Source organism: Rhopalosiphum padi, chromosome 3, assembly GCF_020882245.1.
Source record: "Rhopalosiphum padi isolate XX-2018 chromosome 3, ASM2088224v1, whole genome shotgun sequence".
Taxonomy (NCBI): Eukaryota; Metazoa; Arthropoda; class Insecta; order Hemiptera; family Aphididae; genus Rhopalosiphum; species Rhopalosiphum padi.
This window is the reverse complement of record NC_083599.1, coordinates 57,892,641-57,913,300: the sequence shown is the minus strand read 5'-3', so window position 1 is coordinate 57,913,300 and position 20,660 is coordinate 57,892,641. Positions and strand designations below refer to the sequence as shown.

The 20,660-nt window shown below is 33.7% G+C and overlaps 2 protein-coding genes and 1 pseudogene across 2 annotated transcripts; 2 read left to right on the top strand and 1 right to left on the bottom strand.

The window, feature by feature from the left end:
* The first annotated feature begins 1,059 nt into the window (after positions 1-1,059).
* Positions 1,060-1,655, top strand: LOC132925235 (uncharacterized). Its single transcript, XM_060989645.1, has one exon. The coding sequence runs from the start codon at positions 1,060-1,062 to the stop codon at positions 1,618-1,620; it is 561 nt and encodes a 186-aa protein (XP_060845628.1). The 3' UTR covers positions 1,621-1,655.
* A 7,392-nt stretch (positions 1,656-9,047) lies between these two features.
* Positions 9,048-11,500, top strand: LOC132925234 (uncharacterized; annotated as a pseudogene).
* Positions 11,501-13,401: 1,901 nt separating this feature from the next.
* LOC132925233 (tigger transposable element-derived protein 2-like) lies at positions 13,402-14,377 on the bottom strand. Its single transcript, XM_060989644.1, has 2 exons — positions 13,801-14,377; positions 13,402-13,715 (listed from the first exon to the last, which is right to left on the bottom strand). Exons 1-2 carry the CDS (start codon positions 14,375-14,377, stop codon positions 13,402-13,404), a joined length of 891 nt encoding a protein of 296 aa, XP_060845627.1.
* Positions 14,378-20,660: the final 6,283 nt, after the last annotated feature.

Sequence of the window (20,660 nt, the reverse complement as noted above, 5' to 3'; positions counted from 1 at the left end):
TACACAAAAACCTGTCAACAAGCGCAGATTCAAAAGGGGCCAGGGGGCGATAGCCTCCCCCCCCCCCAGTAGACTCTACCACAAAGGTGAATTGTAGGATTCGGCAATCGATAAATATACCCCGTAAATATATTCTGGATCCGCGTTTGGCTGCCGATGATATTAGCCAGTCACAATCTATAAGTTATAATTTAATTGAAAGTACAGAAGATTGATGATTTTGAAAAAAACAGATGCAGTCGAGTTATATGCAAATGTAATGCCTACCATTAATAAACGATAGTCGCTTACGATCAATATCCATAGAATGCGTTCTATTACGGCACAATTATGGTGCATAAACACTTTAATGAAATAAAAACAATATATAATATACTATAACAAAATGTAAACGATATTATAAAATATAAAAACACGTTCCGAAAACGGCATCGTGACGCGTAGACGATTCTACTTAAGGCTGATTTACACGATGTCAGTCGAAGTCGCCAGTTACTGAATGCCAGCGGCTGGCAACGTATAAACATAATCTGCCAGCAAACTGGAGAAAGCCAGTGGGCACTGGCGTACCAGCAGATGGCATTGCCAGTAAAACAAATTATTTTGTTACAGTACATCGTATACGTGTGTGAAACTGTGAAAAGTGAAAATCAAAATGGCTAACCGTTGGAGTGAAGAAACCACATTAAAATTCGTGCAATTATACCGCGAGCACGAAAATCTGTGGAACATGTTTATTCCGGAGTATCGGAATCGTGATGCAAGAAGTTCATCTATGGAAGCTATCGCGTCCGAATTAAATTTAACAATTAAAGAGGTACCCAAAAAATTAAGACTGCGTTCAACATATTATTTAGAGTTAGCTAAAATAGAGAAAAGTAAAGCCAGTGGTTCAGGCACTAATCTTGTGCACAAGCCTTTATTGCCGTGGTTCGATGATATACATTTGTATTGTCCTCCGAACACAAACAATAAAATCAAACAAGCATTATTACAACCTATAGGAAGAAAACTGTTGTTTATTTGAATTTTACATTTGTGATCAGATACACTAGGGTGATGGATCCTAATTTTGACTTGCGAAAGCCAGCTGGCATATCAGGTCAAAATGCTTGTAAGGATGTGGCTTCTGCAACTGCTTATTACCTAGGTAAGGGTTCAGCAGATTTGGAAGCTCTGATTGGGGAGATTATATCAGGGGATTGGTTGACAGAAAAGGATGGAGTCTCTTACTTCTATGGCCTGGATATAAAGAATGCAAGTGCATATCTTAGTTATCAGGGCTTTGATCCTAAGAGACTGGCAGTTAAGATTGATGGAATGAGGAAGTATGAAGATAGAAGGCAGTTTGACATTGGACTGATGGTGGCTATTTCAATAGAGAGAGGGAATAAAGTATCCAAGATGCATTTAGGCTCTACAGACAATTTTAAAAGAACCCTAGGAGAACTTATTGGTCTTTACGATCTCAAAGATAAAGCTGGCAAAGATCCAAATGCTATAACTCTATCTAGAGTTGCAGCATCATTTCCACACATGGCATGTACATACATGAACATTGCCATGAATCCCACTTCTGAAGTTGTAGGCGGCGTTACTTTTACGCCGACCCATTATTAATCAACATAAATCAACACATACGATTTAAAAGAGCTTTATTTGACATAATAGAATAATAAACTAAAACATAACTCATAAGTATAACACACCTTTTTAAACGTATTTTACGTACATAACAAAAAGTGTCGTCGTAACTGACTACTCACGCACACACACACACACACACACACACACACACACACACACAGTGCTGCGTCGGAGGTGTAGGATGGTGGTATTGCCAACCTCACCCTACACGTTGGGGTGAATTTTCTAAAAGTGATACATTCTCACCAATTCCATCGTTCTGCTGGCTATTCCAGAAGTCAGGGCAATTCCGTTCCGAGTGACCCAGGCTGTGACATTTTTGACAGATACGGGTTGGGCACACATTCACGAATTGTCCAATTGTTTTACAACTAAAATACGTGACTTGAGACAGGTCTCTCTGATTACGGGTATTCGATGATTTTTCCGGTGGTTAAGCTTTGGTCGCTTCTCCTGCTGCCGGCCGATAATTCGTTTTCGGATGCTGAGCTGCTTTGTTGTTACTTTGGTTACCGCCGTAGTTCGAGGTCTTAGGATACTCTGCCACTCGAAAACGAATATTTTGAGCAACATACATGGAATCGAATGCACGTAAATCATATACAAGTTCATTTTCGCTCAATTGGTCTTGTGCCAATAAATAATTACAGAGATCACGGGAGTATAGAGTATAGACCCTCGACGATCTGACGTTTTTCTTCGCGGAACGACAATCTAATTTCGCAACAAAGTCTAGACTTGTGGTGAAAATATTCAAATATGCATTCATTTTTCACTTAGACATAATACGGACTTGATCGACGGTGTCAAGTGTATGACCGATAAACGTGTTTTCAAACTGGTTGACAAAGCAACTCCAGGACGTGAACGTACGGCCAATATTTGCGTGAGGGGCCAACTAATTTAGTCCGAACAATTTCCATTTTAAAACTTTCTGGCCATCCATGTACCCTGGCAACACTTTCGACCGAATTAATCCACAGCCGAGCTTCTTGGCTTGCTTCACGTCCCGAAAACTCAGTCCACGAGTTGTTAAAATCTGGCATAACGAAATATCCATTACAATTTTCCGTGTTAACAGACATAGCCGAGTTGATAATTTTGAATGCTTGTTTTGTTCCTGTAATAAGCGTTCTACCTGCATTTTATTTTGCAACATTAGTTCTGATAACGCAGTGCGTAAATCGTCGTCACTGTTACCAAATGCCGCATCGCTACCCGAACTGTGCGATCGGTCACACCAGATATACTCTCTTTTCGATGAGTTTAAAACGCACAATTTGTGGAATTTTCGGGAGTTTTGTTCAACACCCATTCACAAGCTTTTACACCCTAGTCAAACTGGATGGCTCTCATTACACATGGTGGTCTCTAGATTATTAGAATAATGTGACCCATTAAAACTTTAAAGTAAAGGATTATAACTGTAAAAAAGATTTATAATTCATTGAAAGATACCTGAATAAAATTAATTTATATTTTTAAATTTTGTGTTACCAAAATTTACATCTCTCAATTCTTATTTTTCAAAGAACTTTTATATATTTTATGGATCCAAATTATGTCAACAAAACCCATATTAATGAAATAAATTTAGAAAATTCTCAACATTACTTACCCTTTATTATTTAAACACTTTTCATTTATATTATTTATTATGTAAATTTTTAATTTTGGATTTTTTATATTATTAAAACTATTAATAAAGAGTGATTTTTGACTGGAACAGTTATATTTTGTATTATAATGCTTAAAAGTTAAAATATTTTAAAAATGGTTAAAAAATCCATGTACCTAATCTCAAGTCAAGTGCAGTAAAACAGTGTAATACACAACCTTTATCAGCACCTCGACAATAAGATAACTCAACTTCCGACAAAATCATACAGAAGTAAAGGATGAATTCAATCTTCAACCTTATTACAGAAAACCTACAGGTATATCCAATGTATAGAAGTGTGATGATTTTCGTCATTCATGTGCAACAGCAACGATGAGCGAGATACTATTCGGCAATATCACCGTACAACAAAATTTTACCGTATAAAATTATTTTAAATATTTAAATTTTTACTTTTCTAGTCTAAACACTGGTTGTAATATAGGTACTGTTAATGATATTTCAAATACTTTAATCATTGTGCCCAAACCTAGATTGATCCAGATTTTTTAAATTAATATTGTATTAACTTATGCTATCAATGCATTTAAGTGGCAAATAAAAGGATTCATTACTACATACAATAAAAAAATATTAAATTCAATGTAACATGTAAACAGCAACATCATGAATGCTGTAGGCAAACTATTTCACATTTTCATAAATGATTTAAATGAATAATGGAATGAACCATATTTTATAGATTTAGATTTTTAAAATACAGTGTAAATATTAAAAACAGTATTCCACTATAGGTATGTATTACTAAATAATAAAAATAAATAATGTAACTATAAATTTATAAAAAAAATAGAAGTCTGGCCAAACATGGCAACTAAGTATTATGATGGGCTCCACAAGTAGGTACTATACTCTTCACATTGCCATTTACAACAAACATTATTAATTACAAAAGAAATAAATCTTAATAAACTAATAATATTAGCCTGTCTATAAACATATTTTGTATTTAATACAAGTACATCATTTACATCAGATACAGTACCTATGTAATAATGTTCTGGAATACATTCCAATAATAATTTTAATTTATTAATGATAATATGATATTAAAACATTTTTTTTTATTCTAGTTAAAAGATTCTAGTCTGTTAAATACCTATTGTGGTTTCACTGATCTGAATCAAATTAGCATACGTACACTGTACGATGGTACAATGATGATTTTATGTGCATGTTTGATAGTAATTAAGTTTTAAGCCTCACTTAAATTTTGTGGATATCGAACATCGTTATTTAGTGTTTACATTAGTACATTTCACATGTTTATGGACATAATATAATTATTATGATTTTACATTATAAGTATAACGTTATGCGTAGATATTCGAAATAGTTCACTGTGATAGTGAACAAACACACAAATGAAAGAAATACTCATACAAAAATATTCTTATTGAAAATTAACATTTTTCACATACGACACTATTAACTAAATACTGAAGATATTAAATTTAATATTTGTATGACTATTAATCAGCTTAATATGTCGTTGCACGAAGTAATTACAAACTGAATATCTTTTCACTAAGAAAACATAAATTAAATGATTAGTATCTAAATTTCAGCATTTTCTTAGTTCATTTCAAATTAGTCTCGACAGCAAAACTGACAAGACGGACTTAAGCTTGACAATATTACGTACCCGGTTTCCTAAAGCTCATTTTGTCTAGAACACCTATTTATCATCGACGGTTGCGTGAAACACTGCGGCTAGCAGCTGTGGGCGAGTATAATATAGGAACTTATGACATACTTATAAAATATCATAGTGACCGAAAGTGGAAACCGAGTAAAATGATAATGTTGAAATTATGTTCAACTATTAGCATTGATAATGATGGACGACCGGTACACAGGTACACGTTGAATGCGAGTCGTAATTTGTCAAACATCTTGTTAAATCACGACCAGCTATTATATTAAAGTACATTATTTTTATAGTACATGCACTCGTATGTGAACGCAATATTTGGAGCGTGCAAAATGGTCACCGTAGATAATTCTACGCGAAAGGCGAAACATTTCTTCCTAAACACTCCATTCATAGATTTTTACATATTATTAATTACACATTTTACAACCAGCAGCGCTTATTTTTTATTATTGTTATACGATAAAAGTATACGTCATATTTTCAAGACGGAATATTTTAAACACGTGTTCATAGACATGATTACTAAAACATTCCAATCAGAATTGTATAGCACAACCACACATTCGCTCACACCAACTGTAACGCGATACTTGTACTTGTGTCGGCTGAACGCGAAATGCGTATTATATTATTGTAATTTGTATAGTCGGCGACTGTACCCTGACCGCCACGAACCTAGCGGCCATTTCGCCTCAGCGATCCGCAATGTAATTAAATTAATTGCCGCGTTTTTTTTTTTTTTTTTTTAACTTTATCCACTGAAAATACTTTAAGAGATTTTATAAGTAAATTTGTTTATTCAAACCAAATACAAAACATTTAAAACTTATACAAAACACACATTTGGCACTTGGACAACCGCGTAGTGTGCGATAAACGATACCTATATTATAATGTTGAAAGTTCATGGTTTCAAGTAGGCTAAGCAGTGCGGGTCATGGTACTATGGGGCCAATTTTCAAGTCACAAACTACAAGTATACAAATTTCTTTCATAAACAGATCGCGCAGACGGGATATTACTAGTCGCTTGCATGTATTTTGAAGCTATTAAAATCTATAATGTATAATATTGTTTCTCATTGAAAGTGCCTAAACATCAAACGAGTTACAACATCACATAACAGATAAACCCTATTCCTAAATGCGTTTTGGAGATTTTCTTTTCTTAAAAAAAATTTTAAATTCTCATGTATACCGCAGAATTTGTTTTAGACGACTCTTCCTCTCATATTTTGATTTTTTTAAACCATTTGGACATTTATCATTTTGTAGCGGAATGAGTGTGAGCAACCGTGAATGGATTTTGAAGTGATTTAGTGTTGAAACGACCAAAATATTTCCTAAGTGACTTGAAGATTCTTGCTCTAGTTCTGGTAATTTACGTCTGTCAAAGTAATCTACCTTAGTCCTAGGTTTCCCCTGTCCCACTTCTCGTGTCACTTTTGATCGATAGTATGAATCATCGTTAAAATATATCAAATAATTCGGACCTTTTCCATTTATTCATTACCACTACGTTTTTGGTAGATTGTTATCAAATCAATGGATTTTAGTTAGTATTTGTAGGGAAACAAAGGCTTTTCTAGTTCCTGTTCCCGACAGATCAGCACGTATACTGTTGTGAATTATCATTGAACATGTTTCTGCAGGCACGATAATAATAACTGATGAATGGTGCTCCTACCGCAGGCTTGATCAAACTTTTCAACACATGACGGTGAATCATCCCCTTAGTTTGTAGATCCTAACACTTTGGCTCACACTAATACTATTAAGAGTATTTAGAGCAAAATAGAATCACTGAATAAAAATCAGTGAAGTATCAACATTCAACAGACAGTGCCGCGTTAAGCTATGTTGCCGCCCCATCTAACATCATAGAATTTGCCGCCCACAGACCAATGCTGAACAGCTATTTGATTGAGTACATGTGGCGTAAGCGTTACGATTCTGAGAATTTATTTTAAACAATACTACAACACATAGCACACTTTATGCCCCCAGAATCTAAATAATATGTGTGTGTGTGAGTAAATTATTTAGTTTTAGTTAAATATTTTCCACCTTTCATTCCTAAATCAAAAAAAAAGAAGTGGTAGTGAATTAACGGAAAACCAAAAAAAGTAGGGATGGTGAATAAACGATACAGGTCCAATAATTCGTTTGATTTGAAATGGCTATGCATTGACTTCAATAACGGAAAAAGAACAATTAAAAATTTAGGCTATTATTTCATTTAATACACGATTTAGCCTCGATTAACTTTATTAATTTTTTTTTTATGTGTACTTAAATAATTATTAAATTTTTAATTATTTTATGAACTACTATTATCAGAATAAAAAAAAATTTATTATATTAGTACAGTATATGAAAGAGTTTATTTAAGTTTTAAAATTTTGTTTTGATCTAAAAAAAATAATTAAATCGTTATTCATTGTTAAAATACGTTATTTCGTTCAAATTTGAATCTCTTCAATTGTCTTTCATAATTAACTGTATCTGTAGGTATATTTTTAATACATCTCAATTTCAGTATAAGACACCTACTCATAAGAAATATTATAACTTAATATCACACTTGAATCAGTGGCATGGCGAACTACTTTTTGACCAAGGGCCAAATACAGAATACCAACCCATCTACCCACCTAAAATTAATATTAACAAATAAATTTAAATGCCAAAGGAGGTATTTAATTTATTTTACGCCTATACTTTACCTAGGTACCTATAACTATAGGCTATATACCTACCCAACCACCCACCCACACACACAATACACATTAGGGGCCGATGACCCTGGAAAACCCTCTCATCACGCCACTGACTTGAATATAGTAAGAGCATTATCAATGTTCGCTCACCGGGATTTTACGTTACCTACTTTAATTTTGAACATTTTTAATTATTAATATTTTTAAACATAGTACGTACAACGTTTATTTTAGACATAAAAAATGTTAAGCAACCGCGTAATACCGTATGATATTAAACCACACGACATAGCTGCAGCAGACTAAAGTTTACATTACATTATTATTATAAAGTGCACAGCGTAAGCAATAGTAAAAAGTGATGACTAACTAATAACAGTTGCGAGTTAGGCTATGAACGAGATGGAACAATATAAAAAAAAACAATTGTTATCGTATCGTTAAGACAACGACCGCAATTTTCATCTGTGTACGCGTGTCATTGTACCACCCCACGTCAGGGCGCATAAACGACCAATCAGGAACGCGGTGCCTGTGGTCAGCAGTTCTGCGACCGCCCGGATGACCGGGTCGCCGTGCCGCAGGAAACGGTGCGCGACGTGCGCCAGAATCACGAGGCTGTCGAGCAGGTTCCGTTGCAACCTCCGGACGCGGTCCACAGAGCGGGTTGATATGGCTGTGATCTTGGCCAGGGATTCCAGCTCGTTCACCCACTCGGCGTGTTCATACATCTGATTGACGGTGAACGTCATCATCTCTAGTGTGCTGCCGCCACCACCCAACGCCGGTACACCATTTTCGACTGTTAGGGTTGGGTTGTAATCGCATTGTTTCGGACTCATAATACTACCGATATCGTTGTCGTGTCCGGTTAATGTGATGCGATCCGTTCCGTTCAGCCTGCACAAATGCTATTATTATGATAATATGATTATTTTTTATGTGTATTATTATCATAATACACAAATTGGTTTCCAACACCGTTGCCGACAACAGCGATCGTAAGTGTTTGTTGTCGGACTGTGTATACAGCGACAAGAGGATGACTCAAGCGTAACTAGGCTAAAAATCGAAACACAAAAATGATTGTGCCTTTACCATTAAAAGAAAAGTACAGTACTTAAATCACTAGCTACTTACACTACCGGCAAAAAGTTTGAATACACACATAGCAAATAATATAAATTGTCTGCATTCTAAGAATTTTGGGTAGCGGTGTCGTATGCTATCTACGCACTAAATACTACACTCTACAAAGTACAAAGTTAGATCCCACAGGTTTTTAACGATTAGTTGTGTCTGTGAATTATTCGCGTGTGTTTGTCATTTGTATTGCGTTCAAAATGACTTCAATTGGTGATTTATATAGACATATTATTTATACTGATGATACTTGTATGAATTTTTTAAAACAAAAATCAATAATGTTAGCAATGAAGTGTGTGGTGGCGTTCTCAAAGAATGTTATAAAAATAGCCGCAAACGAGATTCCGATGGGAAATTTGTGAAAACAAAATACTTACGTTGCCAAACACGTGGTTGTCAAACCTATCAGTTCATTCGTAAAAAAAATCCGTTTTTTACCTATGTCGATACTAATGGAAAATGTAATAGCGGATTAAGTTTATGCCAGATTGTAGAGCTCGTATGGTATTGGGCACATGGTATGCAAGTAATTCAAACTATGAAATGGACAGGTAGAAGTCAACACACCGTGTCAGATTGGTACAATCTTTGCCGTGATATTTGTGTTGACCAATTTGAAAAAACGTACGAAAATGGGTGGTGTAGGATTCGTAGTACAAATAGACGAATCTTTATTTCAAGGCAAGCGAAAGTATAACCGTGGTCGTCTACGTCTAAGAGATCGTCAACCTAGAGAAGAATCAGGATCTAGCAGTTCTGATACTGATACTGAAATAACTAATCGAAATTACGGTGTACGCGTGCAGGGCCCGTGGGTATTTGGAATGTGTTGTAGGCGTGATAATATAGTATAACGTCGATTGTTTATCGTTCAAAAAAGAGACCGCGCCACTTTGCTTCCAATTATTAAAAGAGAAATTGAGCCAGGGACGACCATTTTTTCAGATGAATGGAAAGCTTACAGCTGTTTAAACGATCATGGCTATATCCACAATACCGTAAATCATAAAAATAATTTCATTGATCCACAAACAGGAGCTGAAACTCAAACTATGGAATGTTATTGGCGACATATAAAGGTGAAATATGGTATAAAATCGCATGGTGCCACTAATTTGCTGGAAAGGCAGCTTAAAGAAGAATGGTGGCGCTCCAAAAACACAACCAATACGTTCGAAACATTTTTTATTGATATGAAAAATACTTTTCAATTTTAATTAAGAACATTCATTGATAATCTTCATTTATTTATGAAGTGCTCTGGTTTAAAACGAAGTAAGATTTTTTTTAATAATACGACATAATTTATACGTAAATAGCAATGTGTAGATAACATTTAGTGCGTAGATAGCATACGACACCGCTACCGAATTTTGCCCAGTTTAATCTAGGTATAAATATGCAATAATTATATTATAATTAATAGTCGTTAACGACAGTAGTCTTAGAAATAACATAATGATATGGGTAAAATAATTCTTTGCTGTGTGCCTAATTATTGTATGATTTATTAAGCAATAAGATTTTTAAATATTTTAAATGTAATATTGAGTTAAGACCTACATAATTTAGTTTTGATTATTTTTCACATTTTATGTGAATGATATAGGTACCTACTTTAAATTTGTTTCACCAGTAATGTTATTCTTATAGTTATTCCTATAGTGTGATATCCCTGTAAGTTAAATTTCTATTTTCGTTTTTTTACTTGTATGTACGATATCAGTGATGTAAATAGTAAAAATAAAGTTTTGGGGATAATATATCACCCATATCATAATCAAAACTTTTTTTAGGTTAAATATTTTTATAACAATACTTATATATTATGCCGTATGGTGTACAATATTATTTATTTTTTCAACAATTATTCAAATTGCTCCGTTTACTAAAAAAATTATATTTTTATCAATTTGAATTTTGATAAGAAATAAGAATATTGGCTTCAAAAAAATAAATAAATAAATACGAACAACTGTATTTGAGTGTCTAGCTATCAGTCATCAACCAGTGCAAATCGATACCTGGCTGGGCAGTCCGCCTACCCTTCATCCATATGAGATTGTACATTTGGAGAAGGGTTCTCATTCCTATTGGTGGAAGATTTCTTAAAAACATGTATCGAATATTACCTGGTCCGGACTTTTACAAACTGTTACAACTTTGTAGTGCTATGAGTAGTTATGAGATATCAAAGTATTTATTAAAATCTTCATTATTTTGGTTGAAAGATGATGTAGGGATATCAGGGGTAGAATTTCTAAGAGTGATGAAATCGAATTTGTAGTTATCGTCACTATTGTTTCTATGGAAAAAGTGTGTGAATGATTCAGTAGCACATTGTGTTGCACACGTGTTTCCGTGAGTTGGATAAATTCAGTAACTCTGGTAATCGCAGGAGTGGACTTAACAACCGCAGGTTTACCGGAAGGCGTACGGTAATGTACGGTATGCGTGTTAAAGAGGTCCTATGCCGATATCCGGAGGTTTTCTCTGTAGAGGTGAGCAAAACTCGGGTGATAGAACACCAGATCCGACTGAAGGATCTAAATCCGGTGGCTCAAATGCTTACGGGTACTCCCGTAGGTTTGCTGAGATGGTGCGAGACATGGAGGAACAAGGTTTTGTAGAACCTAGCACATCCCCATGAGTTGCACCGGTAGTACTCGTGAAGAAAAAGGATGGCTCACGCAGATTCTGCGTAGACTATCGCCGTCTCACTTAGTAGACTGAGTTGGATGCTTACCCTACATGACATGGTCCAAGGAATGGATGGAGCAAAGATTTACAGCACCATGGACTTGAAATCAGGATATTGGCAGGTAGGTCTCTCCCCAGAGACACGTACATTTATGGCGTTTAGGACCCAAAGAGGATTATTTGAGTTTAGAGTAATGCCTTTTGGACTTATGAACGCCCCCGCCACTTTCTATCGCTTGGTAACTGAAGTCTTCCGTGAGTTAGTAGGTAAATTTGTTTTAGTTTATTTGGATGATATTGTGGTATACCGGAGAGCTCCGATCAACATCTAAATCACCTACAGAGAGTCTTGAAGCGACTCCAGTCTTATGGTCTGACGTTTCAACCAAAAAAATGTATATTTAGTGTGGCATAGATTAAATTCCTAAGACACATCGTGGATGGTGAGGGAATTGACCAGGAACCGAAAAAACTGACGGCAATTCAGGTACTACCGGTTCCGAAGAAGACTAATGACGTATTGCGGGTGCTAGGTGTTTGTGGTTGATACAGCCAGTTCGTGCCATTCTACGCCGAGATCACAGCACCGCTCATGAGTCTGTTGGCCAAAACAGGCCCAGATATAGGTAAATTATTACAACGTTGTATATGGAACTACGTTAACATGGCCTGGTCCAAGTCTTCAAATTTCGGTTTTTTTAATTTTTTTTACAAGAACTTCCTTCTGTTTTAGCCTGTAATATTTTATCCTTATTCTTTCAGATAGTAGCGACAGTAGATGGGCTGAATCCAAAACGTTTCCCGACATCACTTTTTTTTTCACCTTTTTCAATCACACGTATTAAAGTGACTTTTAGATCAACACACAATGTATTTCTTTTACTTGCCATAACAAATGTTAGCGCACTACTGTGGTCATGCGTATGATGTTAGATATAACGTCGATAATAAAATGAACATACCTATTCAATATCGATAATAACGATATAAAAAGAAGATAATGAAAGAATGTAATCGTTCTTGGAAATTTCGGCGTTATTGTCGATTATTTTTATAATTTATATTCAGCCCGGGTCTCAAAAATCCAAAGGAGATTGGGGAAAGGGGTCATTCGGATTACCAATGGCTTAAAAAAAAACATCAATTTAATTGTAATTTAAATTATGAAATTTTATTTTTATCTGTATTAATTGTGTAAAAACTCGTAATTTCAAAAGACAACGAATATATAAAAATATTAATATAATTATGAGTATAATTATGAACCTTACTATTTAAAATATTGATTTATTTTTATTTTGTACACTGGTTTCTATTATGGATTGGTATGCCTTGTCCCGCAAACGTCTAAGCAAATTAGTTCTTCGCAGCTTTCATCGATTTGTTCAGCCCGCTGAATGGCCGTATTTAACGCTTTTGTGGCTTCTAAAGCAGATATTTTTGAAGGGGGCAAAAATTCATCATCTTCTTCCTTCCTAATATCTTCTTTGGTCACGGCATGCATGATTTCACCATTAGTTAAAATTTCCTGGTGCTGTATCTCTTCATCGCAGCCCCCCGATGCCCACTGTTGAATTTCATCCTCAGTAATGGCTGTGTTTGGAGCCAACTTGACTAAAAGTGGGGTAAGGATAATGTTTCCCTCCTGAACTTCAGTGGTTTCGTTCACATTCAACAGTTGGGGACTAAGATTTTTCCATGACATTTTAATCAGATGTGACGAGACAGATAACCAACAATTAGCCAAGTTAAAAACGACATCTTTAAGATTGATTTTTTCAAAGCTGCTACTAAGTCAACTCCGTTTTCTTCATCCACCAAAATATTCGTAAGTAAAGTTTTTCAGTAATTCTATTTTATGTTTTGGATAAAATTCTGATCCATTGGTTGAATCATAGCAGTTGTATTTAGTGGAAGAAACATCACAAAAATTTTGCCATCTTCACTGCAAAGTTCATCCGCAGATGGGTGACCTGGGCAGTTATCCAATAGTAATACACCTTCCATAGGAAAATTGATTGAAGAAAGATGACGACGAACCCTAGGAACAAATTCATTGTTGAACCAATCTAAAAATAAATCTCTTGTTAGCCACGCATTATTCTGCCCTAGGTAGCACACAGGAAGTGCAACCGATTTAAATGCACGAGGCTTTTGAGCCTTTCCTACAACAAGTAAACGAAGTTTATGGTTGCCCGTCGCATTAGCGTAAGGCATAAAAGTGACTCTTTTTTTTCATAATCTTTCTACCGGGAGCGGCTTTTTCTGTAGATGACACTAAAGTGTGGTCAGACAACAATTCAGATTCGTCGGCATTGTAAATTTGTACTGCTTTAAAATTTTTTTGTATGACAAGTTGTTCAAAGTCTTTTTGGAACGGTTCGATGCAGTCAACTTTACTCGAAAGTTTTTCACCAGAAATTTTGAGACGCCTTATCCCATGACGCTTTTTGAAGTTGTCTAACCAACCTTTGCACGCATTAAAAGCATGGTTATTTTTTGAGAATTGGCGGTGAAAAAATCGTGCTTTTTCACAAAACATTTCTCCACTCACTGGAACGTGTAAACGTCTTTGTTGAATGAACCACATAAAAACCGCACTCTCAACATTTGGATTTTCTGGTTTTTTCAACGTTTTACGCTTACCTGGACCATTTTCCGTTTCAATGACAAACTTCACTATTTTTTCCTTGTTCTTTTTAATATCACTAGATACACCTATCCCAAATTGTCTTGAGATAGCACTGTAGCTGGTCCCTTTGTTAATTAACTTTATAACTTCTAACTTATCCCGTAATTTTAATATAATATGCTTACGTGGAGTCATTTTAAGAAAAATACGCAAATAAATGTTACAATACGCAGTGTAAAACGATCTTTATGCAGTACGACACTCAACTGACGAACGTATGTAATCGACATTCATATCTAAACGACATACACGTGCGATTACAAACATAATCGAAAAATTTTATTACCGTAAAATATTATTTATAAATACATACATACAAACGTACATATTAAATATAGCGATAAGATAATTCTCAAGCCCTTTCGGATTACCGCGTCTTTTGGATTAGCCTGTGTTCGGATTATCGAGACCCGACTGTATGTAATAGGTACAGGATAACACGTAAATTGTATTATGAAACATAAAATATTGTTTCGTTAATGAGAGTGACTAATACGTTATAGAGAATAAATTGACTAATGGGTTATATAGCAAATCATTCTTTGTTATGTAATGTTTACGTTATATAGAAGTTTTCGTTGTAAAGAGTTTCGTTATAAAGAGTTTCACTGTATGTAAATTGAAAAAATGTATAAGTGAAGCTACCTTTCAATCATTCCAATCAATAAACCTTCGTCTTCTCATGAATACCCCGTGGTATGTTAGTACCTAATAGATCCCTGCATCGTGAACTTAATATTCCAACGATACCAATACCGGTATCGTATAATTATAATAAATTCCACAAACACATCCTAAACAACTTTAATCCTCTCATTGCCAACTTAGTATCTATCACACTGCCTGACAACTCTTACCGTCGCCTCAAACGAAAATGGCCACGTAATTTTGTCATTAATACAAACTAAATTGAGTTCATATTGGAAGTAGTGTAAATGTCAACACAATTACTTATTGTATTATTTGTATACAGATTGTACATTTTTATCTATTTTAATAAAAAAAAAGTGGCTAGGACCTATAATTAAATGTATGAAGCTTTTACCATTATGGTCTGGTGTTATACTGCGTTTGGGTGTGGGGAAGAGATTTTTAGAAAGCATAAAATAATAACTTTTAAGCCTACCCACAAACATTAAACAGTTTTTAGAGAATAACATTTCATCAAATCCAGGAGCTGCATTAATTCATTCCAAGACTAATAATTCTCAACAATCAATTAATTCCAGCATAAATAATAAAAACACAGTGAATATTATTAAATATTGTTCAAATAAAAGATTGGGATATAATGAAGAAGGATTTGTTTTGTTTGTTCATTGGAAGATAACATTAGTAAGGAGAATAGAGCATCTTGACCTTTTTTTTTTTTCATGTTTGAACCGACGGAACTGCTTTCGCATTACTTCCACGGCACCACCTGAACATGTTGACCTAAACAATACCAAAAATATAAACCTATTACCTATAAAAAATGGTCACGGTTCACAATCAGATGAAATAAAAGGCTGCAAATCAAGTATTCTAAATGAAAACGTTGTTTTAACAAATGCATGTGCGTTTAATGCATTGGTGTAATTAATAATGGTATATATTTTATATTTTAGGTTGCATACTGTGATAGGAATAGATACTAAAAAAAGGTTGATTCTAATTATAATGAATTTTTGAATTTCATTTCTAACATTGTACAAAATGGAATCACATGGTCAACATACTCCAAACGAGCTGACTTAATAATTAATAAAACTAAACCTGACATATAGCAGATGCAATATGGTACAATGTTAATTGCCCGTGATACTACTATTACTAATATAGTTAGTTCAATGTTTGAAGAGTTCCCGACAATAACAGAAAAACAATATCTTCTTCAAACTGCCAATTAAAAACTGGCTCTTAAAAACAAAAGATTTATTTATCGCACCAGACAGAAAATAGAAAAATAAACAACTTACAACATTTTCTAGATGACTGTAAAACTAAACAAACAGCATGCCAATACATGAAAATTGGGAATTTTTTGCAAAGGAATTAAAGAAATTATACCAGATATTTCTGATATGCATTTATTTATAGATTTATTTTATTGGGAAGGTATGCATTTTGACTAACATAACTGATCACTGTTTAATTTTTATTAATTATACGTATAATAATCCCATATTATTATCATTACTTTTTTAAATAATGCACTAAAAATACTCTGACATATTTTCTGGAGATGAAGTAATTTCCAACAATAGAAGATCAGAAACTACAGAACAAGTAAAAATGTTTTTATCTGACATCCCAAAACTATTAGTATATAACTTTGTATCTTATGAATTGAGAGTAGTTAATAGTTTTCAACAAGGATAATTGAAGCTAAGAACATAGATAGGCCATTATAATTCATATGCTATTAAGCGGAGAACTAAAAATTGGCAAATGTTCGATGACTTCAAGAAAAATCATCCCAAAAAAAAAAATTAAGAATTTTCGTGTGAATTATAAGCATATATGTTAAGGGCAAAGTAGACTTTCTGGAAATGTTTACATTGCCCGGTCTATGTAGACTTTGCTCGTTGTTTTTAGGCAATATATTAAAATACTATTTTGGCCAGGAGGTTACATTTTGACCGGTCCAAGTACACTTTGCCCGTAGTAAATTGGACATTGTAACTTGAGCTATTAACTTAATATTTACAAAGTGAAGAATTTTTTTTATATGTTATGAGTATAGATAGTCGATAGTCGTGTCATATTGTAGTAAAGAAAAGAAAGGTTTAACCAATAATCTAAATGAATTGAATTCTAGATGTCAAATTGATCTTATAGATATGCAGGCATAACCTGACGGAAACTATAAATTTATTTTAGTGTATCAGGACCATCTGACAAAATTTGTTTTGCTTCGTCCGTTAACGCATAAGCGTGTCGAAGAAGTAGCTTATGTACTTCTAAATATTTTTTTACAGTAAATGGCGAACCATTGATTCTACAAAGCGACAATAGCCGAGATTCGTGAATAAAATAATAAACAAATTATGTAATATGTGTGAAGATTTAAAAATTATACACGGAAAACTGAGACATTCGTAAATTCAAGGGTCCGTCGAAAGGGCCTATCAAGATATAGAAAATATACTTTCCACTTGGTTACAAGACAACAAAACAAAAAAATGGAGTGAAGGACTAAAATTTGTCCTATTAATGAAAAATTGATCCTTACATCATGGAATAAAACGCAGCCCATATGAAGCAATATTTAGATGTAGTGCTAAAATTGGATTCAAATCATCGATACTTCTAATATCAATAATTAATAAATTAAAAACTGAAGTAGATTTATAGGCAGCTATTACATCCATCGATACTGGAGATCATAGTGAATTTAGAAGAAAATAATGAAGAAAAAAATAGATAATAAAATAAATAAAATAACTGCTGTAAGAACAGAGTCAGTTGTAAACTTAAAAATTCAAGCGAATCGAATGAAAGAAGCATCCGAAAAAAGATTTTGTGAAGGAAAATTGGGTGAAACCGTCAAAATCAAAATGGGCGCTCACGAATTGCCTCCCAAAAAAAAAAGTAGTTGAACAAGTAGTGACCCTCTTGTACTGGAATCGCCTACAATAGGTATAATTAATCGATTTAGGTATAACCTTACATATTAAATAAACTGAGAAAATAATACATAAAATAAATATTTTAGTAAATAGACTGTCAGGTGTAATAATAATAAATATAGTCAATACATAAAATAATTTAGACGATGTTAAAAATTGCAGAGTAAAAATTTAAAAAAAAAGTTATAAATATTTTTGTAAATAGGCTGTCAGGTGTAATAATAATTAATAATAATACAAATAATAAATAGTCAATATATCAAATAATAATAAAATAGATGATAGAATAATGAATGAAATAAACATTTAAGTTTGTTATATTGTATTATCTCATTTATCACTATAAAATGAAATCTATGCAAAGAAATTAGAAGCTATTTTTATAAACACTTCTGTTGATTTAAAAATATTTTGTACACTACCAATGATCGTCTCTGAAGCGGAAAAGACTTTAAGAAAATTAGAATATCAGTTTAAGACTTGTTTCAATCGGCTAAGAACGGCTTAATTCCTTTGTACTTTTATCAATTTAAAACAAACTTGCATAAACAATTAACTTAAACGATGATATGATTAATATATATATTAAACAAAATGCATATACTCGTACTATATGTATTTAGTTATTTACAATGAAAAGACATTTTTAAGTTTGAATATGTAATTTACATTGTATTTCATTATTCATAAATGCTTTTTAATGAAATGTTGATTTTTATATTAAACTGCAGTAAAGCATACTTAGGTCTTAAACCTCTTTTAATGTAGGTAGGTAACTAAAATAACAGAGTAACAGACATTTTAAGGAGGTATATAATAGAAAAATGTCGTGAAACCAATATTTTAGATATCTTTTGTAAAAATTATAAATTAAATGTTAAAATGTATATTAAAATTATTATAAACGCCTACTAATATATTATGTACAATGAGGGCTTAAATGAAAAATTCATTAAGGGGGACTGCTACGCGTCTACGCACTATTTTAATATGATTGCTTGTACTATGATGAAGGTTTTAAAGATCCTACGTGGTGAAAAACCAAATTCTACACGCTAGGTCTGAAAACCTTACATGGCCCTTACATGTTATCAGTTATATACTTGACTTTGGTACTTAAAAACCACGAACATTATTTAAAGTATTTCAATACTCGTCTTGAAACAGTAACGGTTTGCAATTGTGAATTACCTATCACATGCGATAAAGCAGTAGTTATCATAATCATCACTTATCACACCTATAAGATCATAGTGACGCATTAGGAAAACCATGTATTACTGCACAAGAGGACACAAAACTCACATTGCGTTGTTCGTGGTGCGAATAGTTTTTCATTGGATTTTATTAATGAATTCATTTAATCTTATGGATAAGCTAATATTTCACTTAACAGTTTAACTAGATATTTTCTTTGTAGATTAGTTATAATTTTAGATACTATATTGCTATTTTAACTATTTTTTTTTTTAATATTTTGAAATGTCAGTCGCGTTCCGCACGTCGTTCGACACGCACGCGTATATTCTCTTCCTATGTAGTGTTCTCCTAACACGTCAAATATAAACATTTATTTTTCATTTTTACATGGTTAAAATCATGGTAAACATGGTATCTCTAAAAGTTACTAACAGTTTAAAGTAAATTCATCTTAAATTACTAGTGTAAATAAAAAATAACTAATATTATAATTAACCAGCGTTAAAGTGACCAAGGCCAAAGAGAAGCCCCGGCCATCAGCCGGCGGCCAAATATTGTCGACCAGCCGACGCGCCTTATCTTCTTCAGATAACGTTAACCATAAAATTATAATGAACCCCACAAGCTTATCCACTACCAAAAAAAATAAAAACAATCAAACAACTCACTCCGATATAAATAATCTTCCAAGCAACTCGCACGTGAATAGCATACAGAGCGTGCCAAATGACGTTTTCAATTCTTCCGAAGAAATTAACGAAGTCGGTTTTGAAACTCCAAAATCAAAAAACACCTCTAAACGTTTTAAGTTAAAGAAAACGTTCATTACACCTAACAGATATGCCCCACTTATAATAAATAATAGCCAAAATGAACACAATTTCGCCGAAAACGAAAATGACGCACAAATAAATGACATAAACATTGAAGCCGATGAAACACAAAATATCAAACAAAAACTTCCCCCTCCAATCATTGTCAAAGGTGTACTAGATTTTGTTGGTTTTCGAAACAAGTTAATCAATTTAATCGGCCCGGAAAATTTCACATTCAAATCGTCTACCAACTATTTAAAAGTCCAAACTACCAAACCTGAATTTTACCGCGAAACAATTCGTTTCCTAAAAGAAAAAAACGCACAATACCATACTTACCAATCACAGGATGACAAAGCATATCGAATAGTTATCCGTAACCTTCACCCGACCACGCCAACAAAGGAGATCGGAGGCGCTATCGAGGAAATTGGATTTCGGTACGCCAAGTAACAAATGTTCGTCATAAAACAACGAAAATTAATCTTCCTATATTTTTTGTCGACCTTGAATCAGCGACAATTAATACTGATATATTCAGTGTAACTTCACTTCTCCACACTAAAGTAAAAATAGGATAACCACACAAACGAGCAGACATAATCCAATGCATGAACTGCCAAGATTATGGCCACTCAAGAAAATATTGTTCCTACACACCAAGATGTGTCCGTTGCGGCGAAGAACATCCAACTTCCCAGTGTGTCAAAACCAAGGACTTGCCGGCCAAATGTGCTCTCTGTATGGGTAATCATCCAGCAAACTACAAGGACTGTCAATTATATAAAAATC